We start from the raw sequence: 19,267 nt of genomic DNA on the forward strand, positions 1-19,267 counted from the left end.
TTGCTGATGAAGCAACTCCGTTACAGCTGTTCCTGCCGTTCACAAACAACAATGGCTGACACACTGGGACAGAAGAAAAAGGATTCAAGCATCACATCCATCTTGGCTGCTCACCTTGCAGATCAAAGAGTGAACTGGCATCAGTTGCTTTTTCAGACGGAGCCTGTGTGATGGGCAACAGGTATGAACGGTAGCCTTTCAAGATGGCCGCCATGAAGCGCAGGAAAGCCTCCTGGATCTCCAGCTCCAAGGTTTCCAGACTTTTCCCACCACTGCCAGGTTCCCGCTCGCTCATGAAAGCCTCCATCTGTCCTTCCTCACGGCTCATCTGATAACCTGTGGAAAATTGATGCTTAAGTTACTATTTTTTAACAACCATTTAAAAGTTTTAAGTCAGTTAAATTTTAATTTAATTACAGTTGAAAATATATTAAAACAGAATACATTTACAGTTAAGGTCAAAAGTTTACATACACATTGCAGAATCTGCAAAATGTTCTCATATGCAACTATTACAGAAGGTTCGAAGCCGGGGGGTGAAAACCTTTTGAATTTGAAAATCAGGGTAAATTTATGATACTTAGACAAAATTAGAAAAATGTACAGAATCTTAATTTTGTTCAAAAGTTTTCACTCCCCAGCTCTTAATGCTTTTTTTTCCTTCTGGAGCATTGGTGAGCATTTGAACCTTTTGTAATAGTTGCATATGAGTCCCTCAGTTGTCCTCAGTGTGAAAAGATGCATCTCAAAATCAGTCATTGTTGGAAAGGGTTCAATTACACAAAAATGCGAAAAAAAACAAAAAATTTGTGGGACCTGAAGGATTTTTCTGAAGATCAGCAGGCAGTTTAACTGTTCAGGAGAAACAAGGGACTCATGAACAACTATCACTAAACAAAAATAACACAGATGTGGATCATTCAGGTAACAACACAGTATTAAGAATTTAGTGTATGTACACTTTTGAACGGGGTCATTTTTATAAATTCAGCTATTATCTTCTCTTGTGGAATATATGTAAACCTGGATATGTATTGGAAAATAATTAACATTTTGCAGATTCTGAAAGGTGTATGTAAACTTTTGACCTCAACTGTGATTCGTAGTAATATTTAACATGATTATTGTTTTTACTATATTCTTGATCAAATAAATTCAGCCGTGGTGAGCAAATGCATCAAAATCTTATACCAACCCTGATGAAAACAACAGCATATGCTGGTTAGGTATGTTTTGAAGCATGGCAGCTGGTTTGAGCTGGTTTAAGCTGGTCCTGAGCAGAAGCTAGCTGCTTAGGACCAGCACATGACCATCTTAAACCAGCTCAAACCAGCTACCTAACAAGCATATGCTGTTTTTTCAACAGGGAAATTTTTGAACGGTACAGTATACAAGGCAACTTTCATACACAAGGAGAAATGTACTGATAATGTCTAGGTTATATACATAGCGCATCTTAATAATGAAGATATAATAGGCTCAAGTTGAGATATGGGCGCACTGCATAAGCTCCTTTCACATCATTTCAGAAATCTCAGCAAAAGATCAAAGCTCTGTCTGTTATTAATCATCTACATCAGTGGACACATAATGTTCTCTATAAAACATATGGGAACACAGTCACTTAGCACAGAAAGATACATCATTTTTATATCAGTTTACCTATTAATAATCTTAGTGTTTAGTCCCAATTCTACGAGTCGGTACATTCCGTACAGGACATTTTTGAGAACCAAAAATAAGTTGAATAATTGGGTTCAAAGTGTGACACATCAATCAGCTCTGATGTATCAGATAGTATCCCAGCACTCTATAAAAGTCTTTGGGCCTTACTCTGTCCCTATCCAGCCTTTTGCCCTTGTCTCTAAATCTCATCACATCACAAGGATGACTGGTTTTGCTCTTACTCGGTCAAGCATTCATAAAACATTGTTAGGTAATAAAAATGATACTGTCAGAACCAAGAGGACAGTAGAAGGCCACTAAAAGTGGCATTTTCTGTGCAGTGAAGTGAAATAACATTGCCCTGAAAAGAACAGATGATAAGTGAAATCATTTCTTTGTTGACACTACAGTGACCCGCCCTCACTAACCCTCATCCAGTTGCTGGTGGAGATTGCTGAGGGTGTTGATCAAATGTTTACAGGCTTTTCTTGGCAGGATCTTCCAGGTCAGGGATCTGCGTTCTTCTTTGCTGAAATAGGTCACACATGTTTATCATTTGAGAGGGTAAACAGCAAAGGTAGTCCAAGCTTGTGAACAACAGAACTGAGGGCTGCTTAATAGTTTCAATGTAGCTTTTACAGCGTCTGTAATCTTTAAGGTGCATACTGGCAGACAAACACTGGGGCATGTGTTCAACATATGGTGGTACTGAGGGTCCTATCTTTACTATAGCATTCCTCACTGCTCATATATCTCCATTCTAATCTGTTAACCATCTGCATGAAGATAAAGATCGTTATTACTCCGAATTTCACTTAAAAAAATGTCTGCTATTGCTTTGAATTTCTATGCACATCACAAAAGACACCAATCATCACCTACACTTGGAAATTAGTGTTTATTTAGTGAATTTATGTTCTAAAAGAGGACTTTATCTCAACACCGTAGGTCAAAAAGGTCAGGAGAGGCTCTCATGGGAACTCAGAACTATTTCGAGGTAAAAAGGTCACTCACTGAGTTATAGTGTTGGTGTCCAGGTCCACACAGCTTATGTCTGTCGGTGGCTCATAGAGGTCAAAGTACCGCGAGTCCACCCCTACAATGAACGGGCATGGAGCACTGAGCACATCTGCCAGAGCCAGCGGGCAGAGAGGAATGTACGGGCACGGCCAGTGGAAGGGAAAAATCATCTGTGGGATGCCAGTAAAACAAGTTGAGGCAAGAAAACCAAAAGTGGGACAACAAGAAAATGAAACTGATACTGTAAGACTCTTAAAATAGGAACGGGAAAGGCATGAGTGAAAATTAACAGTGTTCCACTCACCGACACCAGGGCCTCGGTAACGCTGGTAAGAACGGCCGGACGTAAGGAGTGCACTAGGATCTTATGTTCAGTCACAGCCAACACCAATAAAGTCACTGCATTCTTTGGGCCGAGGTTCAACAGCAGTGTAGAGAGCCTTCCACCACTGCGGGCAGAGAAAAGAGGCATGTAAACAACACATACTCACCAAAAACCAAAACAAAACAAAACAAAAAAAAGAAAGCGAATGTATGCATTCTGAACCGAATGTATGCGTTTTCGTAAGAAAAATATCCATATTTAAAACTTCATAAACCGTAATCGCCACTCTCTTGTGATCTCATGTACAACAGTTAGCGAAAGCTAGAGATTACAGTTTATAAAGTTTTAAATATGAATAATTTTCTTACGAAAATGTATCGAATCACTTATTAACCCTGGAACCACGTGGAGTACTTTTTATGATGGATGGATGCACTTCATTAGACTTCAAAATCTCAACACCCATTCACTGCCATTATAAAGCTTGGAGGAGCCAGGACATTTTTTTATATAACTCCGATTGTATTTGCCTGAAGAAGAAAGTCATATACACCTAGAATGGTTTGAGGGTGAGTAAATCATGGGGTAATTTCAATTTTTGGGTGAACTATCCCTTTAAATTCAGTTGATCAACAGATACATTATTTGAAAATATTTAAAAGCTGCTTTCATTAGGAAATCGGTTTCTGCAATGTGTAACATGATCACCTGTAACGATTACCTGTTTTCAGGCAGTTGAAAAATATTTTATAAGGAGTCTTAACCCACTTTAAACATGCTATAAAGTTATCACACTCAACCAGGTCTTGCCGAAGTATCATTTCCACACTTCATGCTTTGATCAGCATTCATCTCACATGGCCAGTGTATCTTGTGTCTGACTTACCTCAGAGGGAGTGGAGAGGAAACAGGCTGGCTCAGCATCAGGCTATCATGTGGAGACAGCTGTGAAAAACAAGCACACAAACACGCGGTCACAGTGAGATGAGGGCCAGGGTTGGCAGCTATTTAACCAAACAATGTCATTTGTTTTGACACATTCAAGAAGGACAGTGTTCAAACAAAGACGCCACATACATAAAACTCACCTGCACAAGGATACGTGGCCTTTGTGAGGAAGGGAAAGGAACCTTGTGCATGAAATGGGAAATATGCCTAAGGACGAATAAAAAAACATTATTTTATAGTGGGCGCAAAAGATTTTGGACATTAAATTTTCAGCTCAAGTCTGACAACCTCCAAAATTGCTTTTACAACTCACTTTTCGATGGGCAGAGTGTGTGGACCTGAGATGGAATATCTGTAGAGGAAGGTCAGGAAGTTACGGAAAGCATCAAAAAAGGGCCAGTGAGAGAGCAGGCAGATGCTTTTGTTGGTGTGGACAGTCATTGATCCGTCAGGCCTGAGCCCGTTTGCCTGCAGGCCCAGCTGAGATCGCTGTTTGTCAGTCAAATGTTCCTCTGGATAGGGCTCATAGAACTGGATGGCGGCACCGTAAACCTGAGAGCACAAGTTGGTTTACATTTTAGAGAACAAAAAAGCTGTCTTGATACCTGCATGATGTTATTACATTTCTAAAGTGCACAGTGGCAACTATTTTAGCTGATTTGAAAGCAATCATCAACAAAACCGCCTTTCTCAAATCTACCCCTCCATTTGGAAGATTTATTTTTGTAGTCTTTTAGATCAGAAATATCTCTGCTTAGGCATGTTTCTTTGAAGCCGCTCACCTAAATGAATAAATTATACAATACTGCAGCACAAATAGCCTTGAGACTTGCTCGGCTGTGAGGTGAGTGAGCCGAGTGTACTGATGTGTTTGACATAATTGAGCTGACCCAAACAGCACTTTAGCAATGCATTATTAAACAGGCCAATTACACATGTTCATCTTATTTTCAATTCTTTTCTGAGGCCTATTATTCATGGGCAGCTTTGATATTCCGCCTGCCCGGTTTCTAGCTGCTTTAAATTCTTTGCACACTGCTAAACCAGACAAGACAATTCACCTTTTCGTGTGCCTGATTTTTTTCAAAGAAAGACAGTGCTGCAGCAAAAAGAAAATCAAAATGCTTGTGTGTGTATTTGTGCGTGAATTTTGCTGTCTGTACCTTCTCTCCAGAGGCGCCAGTGAGAACGAATGTTGAAAAGACAGGAAGTGAATATTTGGTATGAGAGGGCCAGCACTCAATGGACGCTCCCATCGGCAGGCAAAACAGGGGCACGGATTCAGGCAAAGGAAAGGAATCATAATCCTCCTCTGGGTATCTGGACAAAAGACCTGCACACAAACCCTCAATTAGGCTGTAGAGCTCCGTCAAAGACAACAATTATTACTGATCACTGCATCGCTCGCCCTGTAATTAATTACTTGACCCAGTCTTCCATATGACAGGCTAATCGCAGGCAACAGTTAAAGCCTAGATCTTTTTGCTGCTGTGTGAGCGCTAAGCTTAACAATGACATCACGTTGTTCTTGCTACATGGGAGTATCAGGTTTCATTCATCTGCAGTCATATCCTACTGCTCTGATGTGCCTCTCGCTAACGCATCCTTTCCCTCCTGCTGCTCATTGCAAAATGCACAACAAAACACAAACTGTGAAAAACAACCCAAGGCTGAGATACAATACCTGCTTTGAATGCAAGCGTGTTGGTCTTGGCCAAAGATTTTTTGTAGCACAAATACACAGAGGACCCCCACTGTAAAAGCAGGAAAAACAGAAATTAAGTTGATTTCAGATTTTATACAGATACGTAAAAGAAAGATCTTGGGGTCTGATGTTTTTTTTGTGGAAAAATTCTTTGAACAGCGATGTACCAATATAAAAATATTGGCTGATATCCAATATGCGACCCTGGACCACAAAACCAGTCTTAAGTAGCAAAGGGTACATTTGTAGCAATAGCCAAAAATACATAGTATGGGTCATAATTATGATGTTTCTTTAAGCCAAAAATCATTAGGATATTAGTAAGGATAATGTTCCATATATTTTGTAAATTTCCTACCGTAAATATATCGAAACTTAATTTTTGATTAGTAATATGCATTGCTAAGTATGCATTTGAACAACTTTAAAGGTGATTTTCTCAATATTTAGATTGTTTGCACCCCCAGATTCCAGATTTTCAAATAGCTGTATCTCCTAACAAACCATACATCAATGGAAAGCTATTTATTCAGCTTTCAGATGATGTATAAATCTCAATTTCCCAAAATGTACCCTTATGACGGGTTTTGTGGTCCAGTGTCACATAAGGTACCCATATTTACATCTTAATCTCTAGATTTTAATCCAGCTGAATGCTTCCTAGAGTTTCAACAAGGTTTTTTGATTAGCAAGACTTCCGTAGATAACCAGCATCACTAGAAAAACCATGTTTTCCACTATCTAAACTGGTAATGATTGTTGTGCTCACCATGCTGCTGTTGAGATTCTTGTCCACCTTGCAGAAAGCATGTGGTGGTGTCTCTCCCTTGCCAGGAATAATGACACAGATGTCTGTGACAGCCAGCGTGGTATGAGAGTGATTCTCAGAGGCACGTCGATATGTGATGTAGATCCTTTGGGAGGAGGAGCTACTGATATTAGCGGGGCGGCCAGAGGGCGTGGTCTGTATAATTTGACAGTCCGGCTTCAGTTTCTCCTTCCACTCAAAGAGCACGCTGAGAATCATGAAATAAAAGACATAATAAATGTTCCGCAAAACAAAGGAGAAAACAAAACAGGTTCCAAAACCAACGGTCTACTGCCTACATTAGTAGCTACCTTAAAAGGATAGTTCACACAAAAATTAAAAAATTTTGTCATTAATTAGTCACCTTCATGTTGTTCCAAAACTGTAAGATCTTTGTTCATCTTCGGAACGCAAATTAAAATAGTTTTGATGAAATCTAAAAGCTTTTCGACTCTGCATAGCCAGCAATGCAACAGACATGTTCAAGGCTTAGTAAGGTTGTAAGGACATCATTAAAATAATCCACGTGACATCAGTGGTTCAACTGTAATGATTTTGAAAAACAAAAAATTTCGATAACTGGGGGACTCATATTAACTATTAGAGAAGGTTCAAAAGCTCACTGATGCTTCAGAAGCAACACAATGCATTAAAAGCAGGGGAATGAAAACTTTTGAATTTGAATATCAGGGTAAATTTAATTTATTTTGTCTTCTGGGAAACATGTAAGTTTCATCTGTAGCTTCTAAAGGGCAGTACTAAATGAAAAAAAAGATATTTAGGTAAAATAAAAAAATAAAAAATACACATCTTCATTCTGTTCAAAAGTTTTCACCTCCGGCTCTTCATGCAATTCGTTCTGGAGCATCAGTGAGCTTTGAACCTTCTGTAATAGTTGCATATCAGCTGTCCTCAGTGTGAAAAGATGGATCTCAGAATCATAGTTCATAGTTGAAGGGGTTCAAATACACAAAAATGCTGAAAAACCAAAGAATTTGTGGGACTTAAAGGATTTTTCTGAAGAACAAGGGACTCATGAACTTTCACTAAACAAAAAAGACACAACTGGATCATTCAGGTAACAGCACAATATTAAGAATCAAGTGTTTGTAAACAGGGTCATTTTTTAAAATTAAACTATTATTTTCTCTTGTAGACTATATGGAAATGTATCTGTAAACGTATATGTAAAATATCTTATTCAGGTCAGTACTAAATAAAAAATAACATGCATTTTTATGACCCCTCTTATTTTGGTAAAATAATTAACATTTGCAGATTCTGCACAGTGTATATAAACTTTTGACCTCAACTGTAATTAACATCTTCATCTACAATCTTTTTGTCACTGAGTTTGTTGCAAGGAAGAGAACAAAACTGTTAGCAACTGTTTAGAACAGACTTCAAAATGATGATTTAAAATGCTGTCTAAGTAGGCAGCTTACTAGGTTTTGGAACAATCATATCTGAAGCTTAGATTTCTTACCCAAGGTCTGTGAGCGGCGGTTTGTCTCTGCCTCTCCTATAGCAGAGGAAGATCTGCGGCCCCATGAGGCTTCCCCCATTCAGTTCAGCAGGAAGTCCAGAGGGGGTGCATTCAACGCAGGTATACCCTCGAGGTACTTCCTCTCCTAGGGAACGAATCACAACCGCCACATCAGTGATGGGCGCCTTGAGCTGGGCTGAGCTCCGATGACCACCATCTTCAGGGTGGATGTCTTCCTCCAGGGGCTTCGATGAGTTGGTGAGTCCTGCCACCACAAAATAGTCTGCTACACGAAGGCTTTTGTCTTCCATCTTCGATCATCCCCATAAAACGAGGACCGTATATGCTGGGAACAAGAGAGCAATGTGAATAGAAATGTGAAACTGCAGTCTAGTAAACAGTGTTGCTTAATAACGCCAGGTGCTCAGAACATCCTCACAAATGAAAACAACTGAGAGGGGTTTTTAAAAACCCAATCAGCACATGCAGCGGGAGTTATACAACACTCCAAGGACATAGCATTTTTACTCTGGTAACATTTGCTCCCTTATGTGCTTAGAAAAAGATATGACATTACACATCCACAGATGCAGAGCACAACCCCATATAACAAGCTTTGTGAGAAATATAAACTGGACAGACGGAAGCAATTACCCGTTCCTGCTGAGGATAAAGGAATATGTCCTATAATGCTTTTAAATCATGAGTCATAGTGTTTGTACCTGCAGAAAAAGTGCACAGGAAGAAAGAAAAAAAAAGTACTTAAAAAAAGGTCAGACGACAAAGGGAATTCCTTCTGCCTGCATCAATGTGAAGTTTGTCACCATAGGCCTTGCTAACACCACAAATGCTGATATCTTAATTAGAGATTCCCTTCTCTTTCAAAAGAGGCCTGGGGCTTTTACAACACTCAAGTTGGCACATGTACTCACTGTGAGTCATTACGAGTGACTGATGTTCACATGGCTTCAAAGTACCAAAAATAGCAGGGCACCCGCTGGTAGACTGTAGGTCCAGCTTTGTCTTTCAGTAGGGGTCATACAGTCCTACCAAATCACTGATGAAAGAGCTAATAAACCTAAATCTAGTTATGTAATGTTTCTCTGTATAATATATTTTTGCTCAAAATCTCAATTTTCAGCAGCAATTACTCCAGTCTTCAATGACACATGATCCTTCAGAAATATGCTGATTTGGAAACAGAAACATGTTTAATTATTATATGTTGAAAACAATTGTGCTGCTTAATATTTCTGTGGACACCAACCACAATAAATGTTTTTCACGATTCCTTGATGACCACCTAAAATATATTTGAAATACATCTATTTTGTGCTAAATATACTACAAATACATTTACACATTTATGTGCTTAAATACCCTACAATTATACTTTTGTATACTGAACTTGTATACTTAAAATCTGCTAAACTGAAACAACTAATTTTGAGCTTAATGCACTATAATTCTGCAAAAGTAGTGCTGAGGTCCAACTAAAGAGATACACTTATAGTATATTTAAGTATATTTCATTGTGCTATAGCTAAATTATTGCAAGTATATTTTAAGTACACTTTGAATTTAAAAACTAATATTATACAGAAATCATGCAATCCTTATTAATGGTAATATTAAATCACATTTTAGGCATAATATTAGAAAATATGTATTGTGTAATGTTGTCCATAAACATGTTCATGGATTTAAAGTACACTTAGTATGGAATAAATGTATTGTGGCATAGTTTTTTTACTGGGGTAGACATTAGACAAACATTTTTTCTTTAATTCGTTCACGTTTAATTAATTTAATGCATCCTTGCTATAAAATTCTATTAAAAAAAAGAACAATATATTGCTGAACGTCAAAAGTCAAAAGTTTTCACTCCCGGCTCTTAATGCATTGTGTTTCCTTCTGAAGCATCAGTGAGCATTTGAGCCTTCTGTAATAGTTGCATACGAGTCCCTCAGTTGTCCTCAGTGTGAAACGATGGATCTCAAAACCATACAGTCATTGTCGGAGAGGGCTTAAATACACAATGATGCTGACAAACCAAAGAATTTTTTTTGAAGAACAGCGGGCAGTTTAACTGTTCAGGACAAACAAGGGACTCATGAACAACTATTAAGAATCAAGTGTATGTAAACTTTTGGACAGGGTTTTTTTTGTGTAAATTCAACTATTATATTCCCTTGTGGACTATATGTAAATGTCTTTCATGTGAAATATCTTATTTAGGTCAGTACTAAATAAAAAATAACATTTATTTTGTATGATCCCTCTTATTTTGGTAAAATAATTAACATTTGGCAGATTCTGCAAAGTGTATGTAAACTTTTGACATTAACTATATTGGAATCAGCCAGTTAAACTTGATTTTCACCAAATAAAGAGTATTCTTACTTAAGTAAATAACAGTAGTCTTTGTTCCCTGAACAAATATTGAACTGTACCAAAAATCATGAGCCTAGAAATTTAAACTGTTATAACTCTAGTACTATTGTCATTATAGTGGCCACCATCTGAAAGTTCTTTGGTGGCCTTCAGCTTTATAGCCAATGGCTTTTCTGTGATTTACAGTAATGGTCAGCAGAGTCACGGGACACGGATTAAGAGCTCAGGAATCGAAACTGACCTATTGACTAGTTCTTTGGCCGTGACGAAGCATTGCAGTAAAGAAGCCTGTCTTAAGAGGAACCGGTGACGCTGTTGGCGTGAAACAGGAAGTTGCTGTTTCAACCAAATATTTTGGAAATGGTGACAAGTCATTGGCAGATTTCATGATCCGGTTAGATGCCGAGAATAAACACAGGCCTTAAAACTCTAATCCTTCTCATCCTTATAAACCTCTGGGCTTTGAAGGAAGGGTCTCTAAAACACTCTCTCTGTCCCTTGTCCAACAACATTGACAATGGTGTCTCTCCAATAGCCGATTTCACATATTGCACTCAACACAAAGCAAACACAAATCCATCAATCCACTTGCAGAAGCAACCAAACATCTCAAGATCCAATCACACCCACGTTGTTCTAGACATGCACAACAGAAAGTCCACCAAACACAGTGAGGAGAAAATGCAGCAGATGTGTCACATGTTATGTGAGAGATTTAGGATTATATATAGACATAATCTCTCGGTCCAACAACCACGCCATCCGCAGAGGCTGGCTGTGCCCTCTCTACCATCAGCAGAGAGAAATTATAATCCTCACCATGGCAACCATGAAGAAAAGCCAGTGAATATTCATCATTTGACTTAAAAATGTAAGGGGGAGAGAAAATACTTACATAAAACTAATAAAAATGAGTCACAGAGCAGAAAGCGAACTCTTTTGGTAGAGATAATGATGCAGTAATGAGGACCTCACAACCACACATCAACAGTTCAATAACAACTGCTGGGGCGGAAAAAAACAGCATAACTTGACAGGTTAGAGTGAAATCCTAGACAAATTTGGATAAACTTGCATAGAATAATATGGTTATTATATTATAATAAGGCAAACTGCAGGCTGAAAGCCCTAAGGCACATTTTATTGTTATGTGAAGCAATTACAGAGACTCTTGCACTGACTCAACACTTTTCAGACAACTCATAGGAAGTCACTCCCTTATTGAGAAACACCATGGTAACGTCAAAGAGAAAAATGGAAATGGCTCTTTCATCAGACAAGTCAACATGGGTCCTACGCAGCGGAAATCCTGCCATGGAGAACCCATGAAAGAAAATTACACTTAATGTCTGAGCCATGCTGAGAGAGAAATAAGGAACTCCTTTACTTCTCTGATCTCTGACCGACATGATACTTGTCATCCCAAAGAACTGGAGTTAGAGATCGATGGTTCCCTTTTCCAGTTTAAATGACTGGACAGTTCAAGAACACACAGTACAGACAGCACAATGCAACAGAATGACGCCACAGAATACAGAAACAACCTCACGTAACAGACATAAATCTTAAGAGATGCAGAAGGATGTGAGCGTATCCATGATGTGATCTAGGATTAGCACTCAAAGTAACAGTCCATTAAAAAAATGTGATTTATTATTACATTTCATAAAAAAAAAAGCAAAATGCACAAACATTATTTTAAAAAATAAAGATTTTATTCATCAAATGCTAAACAACATGTGCATTCATTTAATTTTTAATATTGCTTTTTTAGTTTTGTTTTATCCAAATATCTATCATTACAGATGCATAAGGACTTCATAAACTTCAAAACAGCATGTGTTGTAAATAAATACTAAAATGAGTAATATAAAAATATATAAAGCATTTTAAGAAAACACTGTAAACAATAGAAAATATACTGGCCAGGATATTATCCAATAACTTTACAGACATGTCTGTAAACCTTAAAACTAGTGCTGTCAATTGATTAAAAAAATTAATTAAATGCACACTTTTTCTAATATTAATTGTGATTAATCGATTAACCCCACCTAACATTAAAGGTCAGTATCACTGATACCAATATTGCTAATGTCTCTACAAAATATTTTTTTTCCCCTAATATTTAACCATTGACTAGAACCATTCAAAATTACAGCATAACCGAGAGCTATCAATTTCAACATTTATTAGAGAAAATAACAACTTCTAATTTAAGTGTACTTAAAACAATTTTATAAACCCATTATTTACCTGTGCCCTTTAGCAAGTGGGAAATATACAAAAATTGAATAAAATGATCAAATTCTAAATTCTAATTATAAAACAGATAGTCCCAGTCCTTGATTCTGATTGGGTGTAAATTATTCTACAAACATAAACCTTTGTTTACATCTGTGTTGCTCGGCAACCACTTTGTTTCAACCACAACTGTTTCTGAGGAACTACATTGTTTGGTGGAAGAAAAATAATGTTTTTATTAATATCATTACACTTGATTTGCTCGGTTTTATTTTGTGAAACCTTACTAATATTTTGAATAACCATTTTATAAAAGCAATAAGCTCCAAGAAGCTGTGGTTTACAGAGAATTTATAACAGCTGAGCGCGTTGTTAGGCACATTGCGAAGCTGTTATAAATTCACTGTAAGCCGCAGCAATTAAATATAGATGAATCCTTAAAGCTACAAAAGTTATTGATTTCCTTTTTTCCTTTTGCTTTTTGATTAATATGATACAGTGCATCACTGCAATGCAATAAAGTGGAAAATACAGGTAAAACACCTGTAAAAAATAAAATACTTCATATTAATAGAATACATTGTGCCTAATTTTGTGGATTTTTTACAGTGTAGTATTAGATAAGGTTAAAATAATATAAAATTAAGGGATTAAAAACAATCCGCTCCCATAGTGATGTTTTGACCAAACTGGGGCTTGACCTAAATTGAGTTTGATATTCCTTATTTACATTAAAACCTCTTCAGTACAGAGTGTAGCTTTATATGACTCATTACATCAGGGAAGACAAACAAAACACCCACAGCAAAACAAAACACCATTTTCTAATAATTTTATCTTAGTGCTGCATGCTTAGGGTTGTTGACACGATAAGCCGTGTCCTTCTTTCACCAACCTGTGGCGTGTAAGAGCCACAGGATAAGCCAATTTAACAGCCTGCCCATAAAAATGAGCATGATGTTATCCAGCTGTGCTGGAGCTATGGGCTGTGGCCCTGAGTACGGGCTCCATGGACCAACAGGCTCCTGATACTGCACAGCTCTGGGACAGCAGGGAGGCCTGGAGGAAAACACAAAAAGGGGGAACTAATGCAGCACATTTGGCCGAGCATCTGGTCCTGCTTAAGACACGGGGCGGACATTTGATTCCTTTGCACCATGCCGGGAAACAAGCAGACATCTGCATACTTTGGATAGGAGGAGGCAGGCCAGCTATTTCTATGTGGAAATGTTTTGTCAGTGAGACTTTACCAAGGTACAGGACAGGCAGGAATTCTTTTCTCTTTAAACTCAAACTCCATCTACTGTAACTTTTGGGTTTAAAGACACTAATAAAGTTACGTATTTATTCAACATGTTGTCAAGAGACAAATTCTGGCAAATGTCCGAAGTTTTAAAACAACTTCTGCCCATGCAGGGTTTCCAAAGTGGAACAGAAAATGAAAACGACCAAGAGTCTTATTAGTCAGGCATTTCCCCTTAATGTAACATTTACTGTAATGATGATGCATTTTAAAGCATGCATTGCTTAATATATAAAAATAAAAAAAAATACATAATTACAGCTGATGATGAAATGCAATAAACCAGGGAATGGGCGGGATGCATCATACTTAAATATCATATTCATGCTTTAATAAATTTACAAAGGATACACTGCCAAATATTACACTTCAACATGAAAACATGCTCATAAATCCACTGCAATATGTCTAAACTTTTGATTTGATTTGGACAACTTTGCACCCTCAGATTCCAGATTTTCAAACAGCTGTATCTCGGCCAAACATTGTACTGTCCTAACAAGCCATACATCAATGGAAAGCTTATCTATTCAGCTTTTCATATATTTAAAATGTCCCTTATGACTGTTTTTTCGGTCCAGGGTCACATATCACACCGACTCTAAATCCAGAAACAAAGCCAAATCACCACTATACAGGATGGATGCTTTGAGAAATCTTTCTTAACCTCTCTGAAATACCTTTGCAAATTTTCATTCTTTCCTCAACCAGGCTTTCTTTCAAACAATCACAGTGTCACATTATCACGTCAGACAAAATGCATGAATCTCTGTATTTGTAACTCTGATGATCTGTATTTGAGCATGATGGCACCCTGTTGAGTAGCGATACCCAAGGATTTAACCCACATTCAGGATTGCAAGGACAAAATGTACTCATTTACAATCAATCACAAAAAATACACAAGTCAACCACTAATCTATATACTGATAGTGCCTATGATTGTTATAGCCCTCCAGACAACATCACACCAGTACTGACATTGTAATGATCCTCTTTTCCATTATAGATGCATTTTAGTTGAAAGTGTAAAGATAAAACATTACATGCTAAACATAAAAAACATGCTGAAATAAACATGAAGATGATACTGCGTCCAGACAGCAGGGCTGGGTCAGTCTTACAATAACTCATAAATCATAAGGGCCATGGTATTTGCATCCTAAAAGCCCATAATTCTGAATTATATAAACAGAAACATATTTCTAACAAGCTTCACGATAGATTGTGTAAGTGATGACTATCAACACATGGTGTGTAAATACACGATCAGAATCAAAACAAGCCGCACAATTACCGACGCGTGATGACAGCAGTCACTCCATCGCCGGTCAGCCTCATACATTTATAAAATATATTGATTTAAAATCCTTTAGATGTATCATTTATCACATATTTTAGCGTTTTCCATTTCTAACATCAGGCAAATTAATGTTCGTGACCAATAAATAGACATGAGGATAGCACACTCACTGTTTCAGTAGGACGACGCTTCAGAGGACACGGTCATTGAAACACGCACCGTTATTTTGATTATTACTCAGTTGACTGAAGAAGGGCTTTATGTATTTCCATCCATTTTCATCAGGCAAATAAATTATTCCTCTATCACGTATAAACATTCCCTCCGGGAGGGCTGTGCCTCATCTTCTCTATACGTTTGCAGAGATGCGCTCGGCTCGAGACTCGCGCAAGCGCTTATCAAAACCTGCCACCGGAGCACGTGACTGCCAGCAAACCGTGACGTCAGTTGAATATTCCGGGGACTGTCGTTGATTTAATATGGGGGCGTCCCGACAGGTAGTCCATATAAAGCCTGTGGTGCTGAATGTTATTGACAGAATGTGTTTGAAAGTGTTGCACTTGGAAGCTGGATTTAAAGACACAGTCCGTGATAAATAAGCACAAACAGCCTTGGAATAACATGAGAGGTACAAACCTAAAAAAGAAGCTTAAATATTAACTGTGCTAAACTGTTTTGTTTTGATAGATAGTGACTAGACAGCGGACTAAAGTAGACTAGATTAGCAGATACACTACCAGTCAAAAGTTTTTGAACAATAAGATTTTTAATATTTTTTAAACAAGTCTCTTCTGCTCACCAAGTCTGCTTTCATTTGATCCAAAGTATAGTAAAAACAGTTAAATTGTGAAATATTTTTCTATTTAAAACAACTGTTTTCTATTTGAATATTTTTTAAAATTTAATTTATTCCAGTGATTTCAAAGCCAGATTTTTTAGCATTATTACTCCAGTCACATGATCCTTCAGAAATCATTCTAATATTCGCATTTGCTACTTAAAAAACATTTATGTTGAAAACAGCTTTGTAGCATTTTTCAGGTTTCTTTAATGATAGGAGTTCAGAAGAACAGCATTTATCTGAAATAGAAATCTTCTGTAACATTATGTCTTTATCATCACTTTTGATCAATTAAAAAATATTAAAAAAAATTATACTGACACCAAGCTTTTGAACAGTATAGGGTACAATGTTACAAAAGCTTTTTATTTTAAATAAATGCTAATTTTTGAATCTTTCTATTTATCAAAGAATCCTAAAATAATGTAACTGTTTTAAATATTGATAATAATAATAATAATAAATATTTCTTGAGCAGTTCAGCATATTAGAATGATTTCTGAAGGATCTTGCAACACTGAAGACTGGAGTAATGACGCTGAAAATGTAGCTTTGATCACAGGAATAAATTATATTATGTTACGTTATTTTTAATAGTAAAAGTATTTCACAATATTACTGCTTTTCTGTATTTTGGATCAAATAAATGCAGGCTTGGTGAACAGAAGAGACTTAAAAAATATATTACTGTTCAAAAACTTTGACTGGTAGTGTATGTTTACAGTTAACCTAAATTAACCGGGGTAGTGTTATTTTAGTATCTATAGTATACTGTTATAGTTTTATTAATAGTTTAAATTAGTTTTTATTTTCATATTTTCAATTTCATCTTAATTTTAGTTACTGTTTAAGTCATTTTTTGTGTTTTTGTTATTTTTATTAGTTTTTCAGTATTCAGTTTTACTTATTTTAGTACATCAAGCTGTAGTACATCAGCTAAATAAAAATGTGAAATGTTCCCTGGCAGTTAGACTTATAAAAATAAAGGTGCTTTCAAAGGTTCTTCACAGCGATGCTACAGACGAATCATTTTTGTTTCCACATAAAACCATTCAGTCAAAGGTTCTTTAAAGAGCCATCTTTTTCTTACCTTTTTATAATCTGAAGAACCTTCTTTCACCACAAAGAACCTTTTGTGAAACAGATGTTAAAGGTATTTTATGGAACCATTTAGACAAAAACGTTTCTTCTAATGGCATCGTGAAGCACCGTTATTTTAAAGAGTGTAGCTAAAATAAAATAAGATCAGTGTTGAGAAGGTCACTTTGCAAATATAATAGGTTACAGATAGTAGTGTATAGTGTGACTGTTTCAATTAATGTAATGTACATGTAATGTAACAGATTACATTTGATTACTTCTTGATTACTTTTCTAAATTTCTAATGAACTGTTAATCATTTTCAAACATTTAAAGCAGGTAGGGTTAACCTTACAGTAGTACTTTCAAAATTCTTCAAAACTTTAATTAAGATGAAAAAAAATGTATTTTTTAACCTCAGAACGATCTCTTTTGAGATCTCATAATAAGATAGTTTAATAGCTTTGCTATGACAGGAAACACTGACAGTATAGTTAATAGTTAATATATAGTAAAAACATAGTAAATAGTTCACCTTAAAAAATAAAGCATATACATTGAGCGTGTCCTATTCTGTGTCCTAAACTCCTGAAACATTGGTGTCTCATATTTTAGAGCAGTCAGTGCAATTTGGAAAAGAAATATATATTCAATTTGATTTCAGTTAACATTTATTTTATTTCAAGTAACATTTTAGTACTGTTTTAGAATGTTTTTAACTCTAATAAAGTGGTCAAGTGGTCAATCCTATTATTACACAAGCATTTTTGTTTGAGCCTGACTATTAGAATGATTTCAACCATCCTGCTCTTTCTGCTCTTATCCATAAAAAAAACCCCATATCGATCGACCGCTAATTGTTACATGTCATAATATGGCAATGTAGCATAAGTCATTGTATTTAATTCCATTGTGTATTGCTATTACTGCTGCTGTCCATTAGCAGTCATTGCGCACCATGTAAATGGTTCAGTTTATGGAGACAATCTCCTTCACATCTGAATCAAGGACAAAGTTATAGAGAGTATTAGTCTTGGGGGTCTACCTAAGTTTGGTCCTGCACTGCACTAACAGGGCTTTGAAGAATGATTATGCAGCCCTCACCAGAAAGAGAATTTGCAGACATTTTTTCTGCTTAATGGTGTGACTGCCAACAAAATGTGCCACTGACTCAGACGTTCCACACCATTCTAGGTGGTCTGATGAGGGCGGATAGCCGCTGTAACTACATTCTCAACTACAGCTCGTCAGCTTGTTAAAAAATGTGTCTCAGCTGACATAGCATTAAGTCTTTTCATGCAACAAAAATAGCTGGATCTATAAACAATAAGGCAGATATCCACTGACAAAAGTTGAAAACTTATTAAGAGGTGAACTACATCTGGACACCTACTAATCTAGAAAACGTGTGGGGGTTAATGTGCAGCAAGAGAAAGTTTGTTTAAAAGGTTTAGAGATCAAAAGGTGCTGCAAAGCACCCGAGAGAGCACGACTACTGAAGGCCAGCCTTCAAAGTGCTTCAGGTTTCTTCATCAAGAAGACACTGAGGACACTTCTTGAACCTAGATGAATGATTTAATAAAGCAGTTTTACTGGATGCAGGCTGGCCACCCAGCTGGTGGTGCAAAGCCATAAACATCAGAAGGATTAGCCCCTCGTGATATAGTCCTATAGCTATGTGGCTCCAAATGCCACACGCCGGCCACCCAAATGGCAGGACTAGAGTTTCAAACATCAACAGCCAACCTAGTATGGCCACTTTGATTGCCTTGATAGTGAAGTACAAGTTTTTGCATTGATTTTGCACTTCTGTAAAAGCCTTTACATTGTCACAGAGAAGTTATTTTAGTTTTAATGTCTGGATTTGAATCTGGGACTGGAGTTGAGCCTAATACATTTGGCATAGGAGCAGCTGAACAAACTGATCAGAGCTTGAAGGCTGCCGTCCCTGATCTCCTCCTCCGCCTACCACAGAGTTTGATGATATCCACCAGGGTCTGCCAGAATCATCAGTGTTATTCAATATGCGGCACATTTCATCACAACTTCACAGGATTCTCCATTTGTTTAGATGTAGCAATTATGTTTGTTAGGCTACAAATTGTGTTCATTTGAAATGGCATTTATATACAGCCCACTTGCGGT

The 19,267-nt window shown here is 37.0% G+C and overlaps 1 protein-coding gene across 2 annotated transcripts in view; it reads right to left on the minus strand.

The window, feature by feature from the left end:
- dennd4a (DENN/MADD domain containing 4A) overlaps positions 1-15,612 on the minus strand; it is a 40,982-nt gene extending 25,370 nt beyond the window's left edge. For both annotated transcript variants that reach the window (XM_051134953.1, XM_051134952.1), the window contains exons 1-12: positions 15,372-15,612; positions 7,958-8,303; positions 6,433-6,679; positions 5,643-5,712; positions 5,122-5,291; positions 4,272-4,510; positions 4,099-4,165; positions 3,897-3,955; positions 2,990-3,134; positions 2,680-2,855; positions 2,094-2,194; positions 115-336 (exon numbers count right to left, since the gene is read on the minus strand). In XM_051134953.1, coding sequence (XP_050990910.1) covers positions 115-336; positions 2,094-2,194; positions 2,680-2,855; positions 2,990-3,134; positions 3,897-3,955; positions 4,099-4,165; positions 4,272-4,510; positions 5,122-5,291; positions 5,643-5,712; positions 6,433-6,679; positions 7,958-8,268 — 1,807 coding nt within the window. In that variant the 5' untranslated portion in view covers positions 8,269-8,303; positions 15,372-15,612. The remainder of the gene's footprint in view (positions 1-114; positions 337-2,093; positions 2,195-2,679; positions 2,856-2,989; positions 3,135-3,896; positions 3,956-4,098; positions 4,166-4,271; positions 4,511-5,121; positions 5,292-5,642; positions 5,713-6,432; positions 6,680-7,957; positions 8,304-15,371) is intronic.
- Positions 15,613-19,267: the final 3,655 nt, after the last annotated feature.

The sequence above is a fragment of the Labeo rohita genome, chromosome 18, assembly GCF_022985175.1.
Source record: "Labeo rohita strain BAU-BD-2019 chromosome 18, IGBB_LRoh.1.0, whole genome shotgun sequence".
Lineage (NCBI taxonomy): Eukaryota > Metazoa > Chordata > Actinopteri > Cypriniformes > Cyprinidae > Labeo > Labeo rohita.